General features: G+C 40.2%; 3 protein-coding genes across 3 annotated transcripts in view; all 3 read left to right on the forward strand.

The window, feature by feature from the left end:
• LOC126568164 (protein sine oculis) overlaps positions 1-7,378 on the forward strand; it is a 28,020-nt gene extending 20,642 nt beyond the window's left edge. The window contains exon 6 of the mRNA XM_050224592.1: positions 6,703-7,378. Coding sequence (XP_050080549.1) covers positions 6,703-7,372 — 670 coding nt within the window. The 3' untranslated portion in view covers positions 7,373-7,378. The remainder of the gene's footprint in view (positions 1-6,702) is intronic.
• LOC126568159 (caspase-8) overlaps positions 1-12,309 on the forward strand; it is a 136,390-nt gene that overhangs the window by 33,335 nt on the left and 90,746 nt on the right. The gene's annotated exons all lie outside the window — the stretch shown is intronic.
• LOC126567539 (uncharacterized) lies at positions 10,604-11,987 on the forward strand. The gene is made up of 4 exons (XM_050223758.1): positions 10,604-10,655; positions 10,719-10,868; positions 10,936-11,220; positions 11,293-11,987. Exons 1-4 carry the CDS (start codon positions 10,604-10,606, stop codon positions 11,985-11,987), a joined length of 1,182 nt encoding a protein of 393 aa, XP_050079715.1.

A 12,309-nucleotide genomic window follows, 5' to 3' on the forward strand; every position in this document is an offset into this window, starting at 1 on the left:
TTCACAATATCGAAAATTCTTTTGAAGCAATTAACATCAATTGAGTTCTTAATTTAATGACAACTGATTGATCATATACGTTTTACAGTCAATGATCATAATCAGTGCTATGATGGAACACGATTGTTTGGAAGTGGATGCCTACCGGGTTCATTACAGTACAGTTTTGCTCATTTTCGCGTCTGATATTAGTCTGTTTTGTAAAATCTTTTGGCAATTTAAGACAGCAAACATAGAACTTTTCCATTTTTGTGCAGGAAATTTCCTTAACAGTTTGAGTGCAATTATTTTTACACCAGTTTTTAGTAAGATGAAGGCGAGTAAAATGAACTAAATGTACTGTTAACCAATTATCAACCAATTAATTGCACAACAGTGTGCAAAAAAAAAGTGCAAATTATTTCCAAAATATCTGTAAATATTTAAAACTTTACAGCTTTGCTAGATACTCAACAATAATTCTCCTTTACTGTCTTATGTCAAAAAAGTAAATTTTTGTTAATTTTTACTTCAAACGACAGCCATGCCGATCAAAACCAGGTTTCCAATGAATGGTTATACGAAAAATAAACTGTTATTTGCTGACATTCGTGAGGTGTTTTTGGACCCGAAAAAGGAATTTGTGGAGTTATGAAAGGTTGAAGGTTGAATTTTAAATATTAAGTATAAAGCATTTTCATTACATTGCCTCTTTAATTAATTATCATTTTTATTATTCACATAGAACGATAAAAATACTTTGAAATCAATTAAAATAAATAAAAACAGAGCAATTAAAGGAAAATACTGTAGCAATAGAACTATTCTTGATTGAAGGAAGTAGTTTTTGTAATTCTAAATGTATCGATTATCTATCAAACGCTTCATTTATTTTTTTTTATTCTTTTAGAACGGCCTGGATAAATTTAATATTTTTTATATATTATTTACTTTTATTAGTATTGCTTAATAAAAATTTATTTATTTTAGATTGTTTTTTGAGATGGAAATCTGCAAATAAATCACAAAATACTGCAATTATTCACAAAATCGATAGTTTCTTGAGCACCTTGATGAAACATGTGATAAAACTAGCCTCCTTTTTAACATAATAAATTATTAAATAAATCTTGTTTACGTTGACTTTTGTGGCCAAGAGTGAGAAGCACAGTAAAAGGCTCCAAAACGCTTTCAGTATTAAACCAAGGAAGACTTCAAAGTAAAGTTCAGAACGCTGACCAACAAAGGACGATTTTTGAAGTAAAAGAGAAAGCATATTATGAATTATAAAATATTTCGATTCACCATTCATTAAAATATTATTTAAAAACAAGGTAACGATCACCTTCAAAACATAAGAGCACCACAATAAGCAATAACAGCTTCAGGCTACGACTTAATTTTTTGTACCATCTTGAGCCATATTGAGTGAATAGCGATGGTAATCAAAACAACAATCAAAAGCAATGATTCATAAACACCATTTACATCGCTTCTGGGGATGCGTTGTTGTTTTTTTTTTTAAGTGACGCGATAATTCCCTTACGTAAACAGTCCGCTTTCGGAGCGATCTCCACCCATTCAAACACGAACACTTTACGTTTCTGTTTGTATAATGAAAGTGTCCATATAAACAAGCAGTGCGTTTGATCAGCTGCTGTTTTATGAGTTGAATCGGTGAATCGGCGGCAGATTGATGAATTACTTTTTAAATGCATTATGAATATGAAACCGAAAGGGGACCCTCTTGAAGGGAATGCATTTTTCGCTGCATTGCTTACGAATGTTTAGCATACCATTGTGAAAACAAAAGAAAGGTTAGCACGTGTGTGAGATACCAACACAGCAAAAGCATAAATAGCATAGAAAAGCAAACAAACTATCCCCTTTGTTGCTGTATGCAATTCCGGTGAACTGTCGAGTGTTTTCTTTGCAGCAGTAACGGTTTTTTTTTTTTGAACAGCCGGAGAAAGGATTCCGGGAAAATGGCGTGTAGCCGCACACCGTAACGAACGCACGGTGTGGGTGGTTGTGGGTTAGTGAAAAAAAAGCGTACTAGGACCTTCTGTTGCGCGTGTGTTTGTGTGTGGGCGATGTGGAAGCTTTTGCTCCATGTGGGAGGCCACCCAAAGTTGGAAATCGTAATGCGCCGCACGGTGGTTTTGTCTTGTAACTTGAACTTGTTGTTGAAATGGAGGCGAAAGTTTATGCATTTTGTTCGCAAAACGGCTCCAATGATGCCACACACAATGAAACGGGACACCATGTTTGGAAAATTGCAATTTAAAATTGAGACAAAGTTCGCTCCTGTGAATGCGGCTGATCTTCTAGCGCGTGTGCTTGAAAAAATGACACAACCTGTTGCGGTTAATAAACAATAATTTCATAAGATTCACAGTAAAATTACATTACTAAAAAGAAAATGGCCGCCCTACAAGGGTCTAAGCTTCCCTCTTGCAGAAAAATAAAATCAGACAGTGAGACAGAGATCAGGAGATGGACAATAAACAGCAAATCGCCCTTTAAATGATAACTCTTGTGCTCTATTGGTGAGCAGCCAACTCGTCCCTGATGCAAGACCCCTTTGTGTCTTGGCTGGGTTCAGAATGTCAGGAGTAGTAGTACGAGGTTTAGCGAAATCCGTTGGGGCTTCGACTGTTTTTGTATTTGTGGGAGTGTGTTTCGAGAGAGGGATGTAGAGAAAGAGGGAGAGAGAGACAGTAGTATATGAAGGGGGAAAAAGGGCAAAACCTTCCTTTGCCCGATTCCTTCCATAAATACGCTCTCATTCGCCTATCTAAACAAAGGCAGGCAAAACGCAAGAAACTTGATCCTCGCGCAAGTTTGCTGCCTAGGGATGTGGGTGGGTGGGGGCTGGGTGGGGTGGAGGGTCTGGCAAGCGGCAAGAGACAACAGCGGGAAAAGATGGATGGCCCCCGAGTTTCGGGGTTGATGGGCTTTTCCTTTCGGACCACCACCGACCGACCGACGGCGACCAAACTGCCTGTGGATGTGGATGAAGGGTGGTGGTGAGGGTTGATTGTGGTTTCATTGTTTTTTTTTTCTTTTCTTTTCTTACTTCTCTCTGTTTCGCCGTTGTTTCTACGCGGCCTTTCTCTCCCTCTCTCACACACAAACCTAAAAGAGCAAGCGTGAAGCGTTACACCGGTAGAAGCGCACCCCAACTGTACGCAGCGATCGTAGCGTAACGCTCAGCGTAACCCTCGCGTACAGTCGGCGCATTCACGGAAATTAATGGCGTATCGGATAACACATCGTGGTAACCCCTCCCCTCCCTTGTCTGCTGCTATTCACCCTCCCATCTTCTTATGTTTGTTTAGCACCCTTCGGCTTCACTTTGCCTACTATGTTTGCCTCGTTTCAACGTAACGATGACGGCGATGATGATGATGATGATGCTGCGCGCCGTCGCGTTCAGATATTTTTAGCAAAAAGGAAAAAAAGGCAGAGAGAATGAGAGAGAGAGAGAGAGAGAGTACATCGAAAACGGAAATAACGATTGAGCGTGCTTGACTGTGTGTGGGTTGCGCTGGGGGTGGAAGTATGTTGAGGGATGATAATCAACAATGACATTATGACGGCATTGACGAGGCGAACTTTCTGGAGTTATTTATGAGCATTGCACGAGCGCGAGAGACAGGGAGGGAATGATAGTGAATGACACATTTTTATTAAGTGGATAAAATTGTGTGTGTAATTTTCATGTTTTGCATCAAATATGTGTCGCGTTTGTTGCATATCTATTTTGTGATTATCTGATAAGGATTGGGGCAAGGTCACTCATAATAAAAGTATAATCCAATTGTGATGTAAAAAACAGGATGCAAGAATTAATAATTTGTCAATTTAAAAGGATAGTTAGCTGATTTTAATTTGCTTTATAAGTTTGTTGTGATGTCTGGGTTTTATTAAACAAGATCAGTGTATTTTTACGTACTTTGTTGATTTTTTTGGGAAAAAAAGGGAACGAAGTATCAGAGCAGAGTTAACTTAACGCGATTTTTATTGAGGCCATGAATGTTTAGTCAGAATGAATCATGGTTTTACCGACGGCAATTATAAAAATGAAAAAATAAACTTGATTGAAACAAGAAATTGGAATTAAATAACAAAAAATTATTTAAATATGATTTTGAAAAAGCAAATAAGCAATGAAAAAACCAATGAATATCAAATAAAAAAATTGAAAAGTTAAAACAAAATAGAAAATTTAATTAAGAAACACTTTAAACATTAAAAGAGGAAACAAAAAAGGAGATAAAATTACACGTCATTAAATTTAATTAAAATGATAGAGCCGACGAAGCGATTAGTCCTATTGGCACGCCATTTGGAATATTTTACAAACAATAAAGATACATTTTAACGCACAACAGATAGGTATGGCTTCGAGACGTTTATTCGTATCACTATTTCTGCCGGTGGCCTCCTTTGATCAAACTCCTTACCGACCGAGTTGAGGCAACGACACATGCAAGCTAAAGGGTTAAGCGAGTCAAACGTAGTAGTCTAGGGCTCAGTGTCTGAGAGCATTGTCCGAGACCGGAGCAGCCTGGCTGGCAAGTATAGACCCACCGACGAGAGGAGCGCAGGACAATCGATGGTACTGTTCAGGCTACGATACCAGCGGAACTTTACGTTGAATGGATTCGAGCCACGCCAAGGATCGGGTCCTCCACGAGAAAAGTCTTCACACATTGCACGCATACTCCATCAGGGATTGAACCAGGGAGCAGTATCGTGACTCGGTGCCGATTGTTTGTAACCAAGCCTAGCAATTGATTGCATCCTGCCACGACTTGTTCGAGCTGCTCCTCAAACGACAGCCTCGTATCAATAAACACGCCTCGATCTTTGGATCTTTCCGTCCATGTAGTTCATGGAGAGCTGGAGAGTTTAGGCGCTCTCGATCTGCTAAAAGCGATGATGATACATTTGTCGATGCATAGAATCAAAGCATTGCGCTTGCACCTGGAGTCGAATTCACACGATGTGGCTTGAAGAATTAAATTGTGATCTAGAGTATGGATTTGCTGGATTTTTTTTTTGCATTGTAATCAGGAAGTACCATTGGCAGATCGTTGATGCAGAGCACGAATAGCAGTGATCCAAGATAGTTGCTATTTTTGATTTCAAATTTTTGTCTATATTAAACCAACAGATGTACAAACTTTTAGGTTTAAATAGTATTCAGCGGGATTCTTTCAATTGTAAATATGATCAACTTTTAAGTATATTCTCACATTTATTGTATTGGTATAGTTCAATGAGAAACTGAATATTTTTGTTTTGTTTTTTAATGTTTTGATTATTTATGTTTTCCAAAGAAGTCTATTGACTTCTAACCTATTGATTTGTTTTTGACTTTATAACGAAACTTATCGATTTTTTAATTATTTTTATAAGATTTTTTTTATCCCTTTTTTTATCCCTCAAATTTCAATTCGTTTCAAAAATCTAAGATCCAAAACAAAACAGTTAAAACTCAAGCAAAGCTTATGGGCACTCTTCATAAGTTTAAAACCTAAACTCAAAAGTTGCACTTGCAATAGTTTGTCATAAACAAAAAAAAAAACACACAAAACATACAATTGCCCAGCGCCAGTATTTATCATTCCCGCCTGCTGGCTGGGATATGTGCAGCCCTAATGAGCTGCATTGTTTGATGGTATCAAGACGACACGCGTCCATTTGTTGTTGTGTTTCTCCCGTCCTGTAGCTGGTCGGATGTTTGACAAATTTCGCAAAACAAATTCCCCAACTCTGGCAGTAATGTGCGTCGTTCTGTTCTGTTATTTTATTTTCAACTACTTTTGTTTATTAAACTAGCAGGCAAACAACAGCTTGGCCGGGAGGGGGGGGGGGGAATTTTTTACTCTTCTTCACAGAGAAAGAGAGAGAGAGAGAGAGAGAGAGAGAGAGAGAGAGAGAGAGAAGGAGAGCCACACGCATTTGCCGGAATGTAGCTAATTAATTCGGGAAGCGTGAACTTTAAATTGCCAGTGTTTAGATCGACCAATTAATTACGGTTAAGTGCCTCGGCGCGTTTGGAAGAGCCGTACAATTTCCGTCGGGTGTCTACTGTGTGCGGACAGGGACGGTTGGCCGCCTGGCATAAACTATTTATTTTATTTGTTGAGACGACCGCCACCATTGCGGTAGGCAGTTGTATGTTGGAGATGATTGTTTTATTTCTGCTTTTCGATGTTATTATTACTTTTCCTCGAACAATTAATTTTACGCCTAGAGGACGAGAGTTATTCGAAGGATAAAGATTTATTTAACATCTTAACCTTAATATTAGCCACTTGTAAAACATTTCACCATGAAGCAGTTTTTCTGATCGATCCGTAAAATGTAGATTAAAAATTGCAAAACGGAAGCACATGCTATCCTACTCTAAATATTTGGCCGCTCTTTAGCAAACCACCATCAATAATCGCCTCGTAAAGGTATCGGTTCTCTTAAGACAAACCGTTGATTGAATAAGATTGATCAGATCAGAAGTGGTAAAAGTATCTATCTTTACACGATCAGCTCTCGAATGCAATTAGTTCAGCGCACGAAACGAAGAATGATTGGGTGTTAATGTGATCTGGAACCGTTTGAAATATTGCAATAATTATTTTACCTTTGATTGCTCCGTTTCTAAGCCGCTATTAATGTTCCGTTTTTTCTTATTTTTTGTTTGTTTCCTGCCAGCACTGGAGAATCGGACAAACAGCATCTAGACTCGTCAAGTGATTCCGACATGGAGGGACCAAGTTTGGCTTCGATGACCTCCGGCAATGGTGTCGGTGGTCCAGGTGGTGTGCTTCATGCAACTTCCGGCGGTGGAATCCATCTCGGAACGAGCGGCGGTACCCTTACGTCTAACACGGCCGGTACAGGAGTCACCGGTGGTGTGCTGGGCGGTTCAACTGGTCCCGGTGGTCCTGGCGGTGGAGTTGGGCTTGGTTCCGGATCTCTAGAACATCATCAGCATCAGCACAGTGGTCACACGCATCCACACGCACACCATCAAGGGTCGGCTCATGCGCACACCCCAGGAGGAGGAGGACAGCAGCAGCAGCAGCAGCAGCAGCAACAGCAAGGACAAGGACAAGCGCATTCCCATGCACACCACAACCATCAGCAACAGCAGCAGCAACAGCAGCAACAGCAACAACACTTACACCATCACCACCATCATCACCATCAACCACAACCACTCGGTACGCGGAACGGCAACCTGATGAACATTGGAACCGGTGTCGGCAGTAAATCTGGCACATCGATCGGATCGCTCTCGGCAGCCGCTGCCTATTCCCACTTTCACAACGTCATGGGTTCGATGCCACTGTACGATATCGGTGATTATCAGCACTTATGATTTTAAGCCCACCGTTAGCCAGCCGGCAGGCCAGCGCATCCAGCAGGGTAATTCGGCGGGACGGCAAAAAATGGGGAGGAGTCAGTGTTTGGGAAAAACGCAGGCGCCTTGGATCGTATCGCTAGTGCAAATACTAATATGATTGCATATTAACTCAATTCCGATTCGGCCCGGGGCATTGTTGGCGTTTCGTTTTCTTCGTGTAATCAAAAGTTTTACCCGCTAAGAATAGTGTATTTAACTAAACAAATGAACAATGCATATACTAGATCAACTTACAGTCGGGTGTTGGTGGAGTTTTATTTTAATGTATAATTTTGAAAGAAATAATCGGTTTTAAAGGGCAGATATATCGTTCCAGCCGGGAGGTATGCAATGTGGTGAACAAACTTGATTATTTTAACAACTATTTGCATACTATTGGGCGTAGTAGATTTGAAGAAATTTATAGCAATACGGGATGGGATGAATATTGAAAAAAAATGCAAATTTCGTATGGATTTTGAAGGGTCCTGAATTGCATTTTTTTATTCTTATGTTTTATAGATGATTTTCATAGCAATACGACCAGATTAGTCACATAGATATGAACATAAGAGGTTTCAATGTATGCTTCAATGGTAAAATTCTTAGTGGCTGCAATCTTGACACCAGTTAACAACAGCTTGGTGAGGTCTGTTTGTTAATAAATTGCATTTAATAAATGTGCAAAATTTTGAGGAGGCAACCCTAGAAATAAAACGGTTGTGGATAAAATACGAAAATTGTCGATAACGTTTTCTGTAGAAACGTTAGAAACCAAATCGAATATTCAGAATATTGAAATTCATGTCACCCAAATGCGTTTTTTTTTTTTTTTTTTTTTTTTTTTTTTTTTTTTTATTCATAAGGGACGGCCTGGCCGTATTGCTACCCAAATGCGTTTAACCAATAATAATTTTAAATCAACATCAATTGAAGTTGAGTTTCCGGAAACCTGTTGTAGAAAGGCCACTGGCACTAAAAATATTATTTATTTTCTTCTCAACGATATTCTCAGGTACGCCGGCCATCGAATGGCCTACTAGACTGCTGATAGCACGCATAGATAAACGATGCTTACCTAGCCTGTCAAAGCATCATGCCTTTTTGCAGGCAATATACTGGTGAAATAAATATTTAAAAGTTGAAAACGTAATTAACGGGTTAACATATTCATATTACACATAATTTTTCCGTTAGTTTTCGAAATCATCTCGTGCTTACGCCTGAAAGTATGCAAACTATACGATTTAATAGTAGAAGAAAAGAAATCATTTCATTTTAGCTTCTGCTAGTAACGTTTTCAACCAGAATGTTATGCCGTGTGATGCTTTCAGTTCCCATAATAATAGTATTAACCTACATTCACTAGTTCCCGGAAAATACCAACGCTGGTCATTACCATTTCCGAGTGCGGCGGTTGCTCAGCAACACTTTAATCAAACCAGTCTAAGCAAAACGAGCACACGTTCACCGTTGCTATGGGTAACTCACGCACCGTACGAGATAGAACCGGAGGGATTTCACCACTGTTGCGCAACACGACGCAAACGTGCCATCAACCATCCGCAAGTCAAAAGGATCTCGTACAGTAAAAAAGAAAAGAGACATGATACCCTCTCATTAGTAGCACCCGGTTTGGTTCGTAACATCCGTTTTCCTTCCTTGCAGAATGTGGTGGGAAAATGCTGGAACAAATCATTTGCCTTTGCCAAATCAACGACGGATGATTGACACCGTTGGAAAACTGTATCTCTCTTCGTGCTGTTTGTTCTTCTGCTGGTCTACTGCCACGTGTCTGGCAGTCATGATAATTATTTCATCTTCGATGCCTCAATTACATGGGCAGGTTTGCGAACACCTTTGCAGGAACACGTGCACGAAAGAAAGGAGCTTTCAATCCGTTCGGTGTAACGCCTTTTAATGGACAGTGCACTAATAGGATTGTTTCGAAATAAAGCAAAAATCGTGCCCGCTGGTTATTATGCAGGACCCCGTTGTTAATTGGTACAACAATGAGAGGTTCGCTTTTGTGGTGGTTATGCGGTGGTTGCTGATTCGATACTGATGCGGAACGGTTTCCATAGCGATGGAAGAGTTGCAACGTGCGTGGGAAAGAAGATTTTACTGAGCCGCTTAAGCAGAAAGATAGCAAATCATGCGAAGACGCAACTGACAGTATCTATTCTTGCAGTTGCTCTTGAAGTTGCATTTCATGCAGATCAAGCTTTTGCCTATCTTTTATCGGATTGTTACATGCTTTTACTTATCGAATCTTCTTTTGATTATCTTTAATCACACCCTAATCGGTATGAAATTCTTTATCGGGTATAGAAATAACTTTCGGCATTAATGAACACTTCTTTTCCTTCTTGCTGACTTAAGGTAGGTCATGTCGGTCATCTAATAAGCTTGCTAAGATTTACTGATATCACGTTGTAGTATATTCACAGTTCCCTCTCCTGGGAAAAGGATAAACGGATAAACGGATAAATCGGACAAGATTTGATTCCCAGTTCTGTCGTGTGAAGACCGGCGTCGGTATCACTGCGACCTCCGGTCGGATGAAGAATATGATGCATATAATTCTATAAGAAGTTTCATACCAGCAAAATGTGGAATGAACATGGCGATGAGGTATTTCAAGGCATACAAAGACCAGTCTTTTCAGTTAATAAATATGGATAACTGAACGAAGATACTTTAGGAAACAACCGATATTTAAGTTGGGGAAGATAGAGGTCCAATGGTAGAAGCCCTGATCTTGGAGGACTGGGGTTCAAATCCGGACCATTCACCCGTAATGAGGACTGAATTGGGTGTGACGTAGTAGGTCTTTAAGCCAAAAAGAAGATACGTTATTTAAAATAAATACAAATTAAAAAAATGAAAGAAACGATTTTATTAGTGCATATCTAGCGCACCAATGTCATTATCAGAGTATATCCAGCGCAACGATATCAAATGCAACGTGCAATGATATTGTATTTTTTTTTTTCGTTTATTCATAGAGGCTTTGAGTCTCTGCGACCACATTCGCCAATCCAACGATAGCGTTAGTCTTTTCCTTTTCAGTATGTGACTTCTGATAACGAGCTTTCGTTTTCGGCCCTAAGTACCGATTTGGAAAAAGAGTATTTAAGCGATCTCGCTCGAAATTTCTTTCCAGTATACTGTTGTTTGTCAGGCTACCAGATTGCAGAGCTGGCGATGCTTGCGTGCCTAACGATTCTGACTGCCATGGTGGCGTTAGCCAAGGGAGGTGAGTATCGGTGTAGTTCGTTCATTGTTCCCACCATAAACTCACCGGATATTCTCATTCCAGCGTGTACAGTAAATATCGAGTCCCAGTTAAACGCCGATGCACCATTGCTTCTGCTTAACAATCAGTTATGGGCGCCAAATGGAGATACGCTGCGGATGGATGCGGGAGATATAATACAGATTGCCTGTCCACGCAGGACGATCGTAAACAGTAAGTCTTAAGATGGGAGATTGGTTTTTTTTATTTATAGCATTGTTGGAATTGTTTTAAACTACAGCCGGAACCGTCACGGCCGACATTCAGTGTGTGTTCGACCAGACGTTCAATCTTGGTGGAATCCTTGTGGACATTTCCAGTGTCTCTTGTGCTAATCGTCCACCTCACCCGATGAGTTCTATTCAAAATACGCATCAGCTTTGCGGAAATGGTGGAACCTTGCTCAATATTGGGTTCGTAGTGCCTGACTTTATACCCTTTGTGACATACATCCAGTCGTGTTACAATTTGCAAACGAATTCGGCCATTTACTCCCGCCATGTAATTAGAGGACAGGCTATCAACGGTAAGTTTTCGAAATAAAATGTGCTTAAAACATATGAAACTTATGTGCGATTTTCTCAACCCATCCTTACAGACAAGATTGTTGATAGAAGAAAAACTTCGTTCAGAGCTGGCGATATTGACACAAAGTTCCGGGACGCTTATCTCCAGAGAAGTCAGCAAACACGTTTTCGGAACCTTTTAGGACCCGTAGGAGGAAACAGATATTTCGTTACAAACGCAAAGTTTCTAGCCCGTGGACATCTTGCACCGGACGCGGATGGTATCTTTCGTCCCTGGCAGCAGGCATCCTACTACTACGTCAACGCCGTTCCAATATGGCAGAAAGTGAACAATTGTAACTGGAAGGCAGTTGAGAATGCTGCCCGCGAAATGGCAGCCAGGTTGAGGGAGGATGTGCTGATCTTTACCGGTGTCCATGACATTTTGACACTTCCGAACGACCATGGTCACCAAATTCCAATCACGCTTCGAGTTGAAGGTATTGAAGTACCGAAGTGGATATGGAAGATCATAAAATGGCCAGAAATGGACGCAGCAATGGTTCTAGTTACTCACAACGATCCGTTCCGGCAAGATGCTCTGCCTGCTGATGAACTGTTGTGTCCCGATGTGTGCGCACAGTACGGTTGGACTAAAGAGAATTACAGAGACTCTGAACGAGGTTACACTTACTGTTGTACGGTGGCTAGTTTGCTTCATGTTATTCCTAGCATTCCGCCTGAGGCGCATTCGACCAATGTGCTGCATTTTAATACATTCAACTAATGTGCAGGAAAGCTAGCTAGACCGAGAACACATACGCGAAAACTTTGCGTTTTAATCAGAATGCAGCTTAAGTATAAAAATAAAAATCCGGAAAATAAATGTGAGCTGAAGGAATGGAATGAATCCACTTCAAATGTTACATCATAAGGTCTCTCTAAGGTCACGCCGGCCATCGAATGGCTTAATAGACTTGTCGATGCCACGTAGTTGGATAGTCAGTCCTCATTACGGGGGGTCGATCCGGATGGGATTTGAATTCTATACAGAAAATATTTTTATTTTAGAAACATTTTTATAATTATGCAACAAGGAATTCATAAGA

Source organism: Anopheles maculipalpis, chromosome 2RL (assembly GCF_943734695.1).
Source record: "Anopheles maculipalpis chromosome 2RL, idAnoMacuDA_375_x, whole genome shotgun sequence".
Classification (NCBI taxonomy): Eukaryota; Metazoa; Arthropoda; class Insecta; order Diptera; family Culicidae; genus Anopheles; species Anopheles maculipalpis.

Excerpts from the sequence above, each read along its gene's own strand:
- LOC126567539 (XM_050223758.1), top strand. The coding sequence starts at position 10,604 with ATGCTTGCGTGCCTAACGATTCTGACTGCCATGGTGGCGTTAGCCAAG. Across the intron at positions 10,656-10,718 it reads GGTGGCGTTAGCCAAGGGAG|CGTGTACAGTAAATATCGAG; the intron begins GTGAGTATCGGT and ends TTCTCATTCCAG. Across the intron at positions 11,221-11,292 it reads TAGAGGACAGGCTATCAACG|ACAAGATTGTTGATAGAAGA; the intron begins GTAAGTTTTCGA and ends CCATCCTTACAG.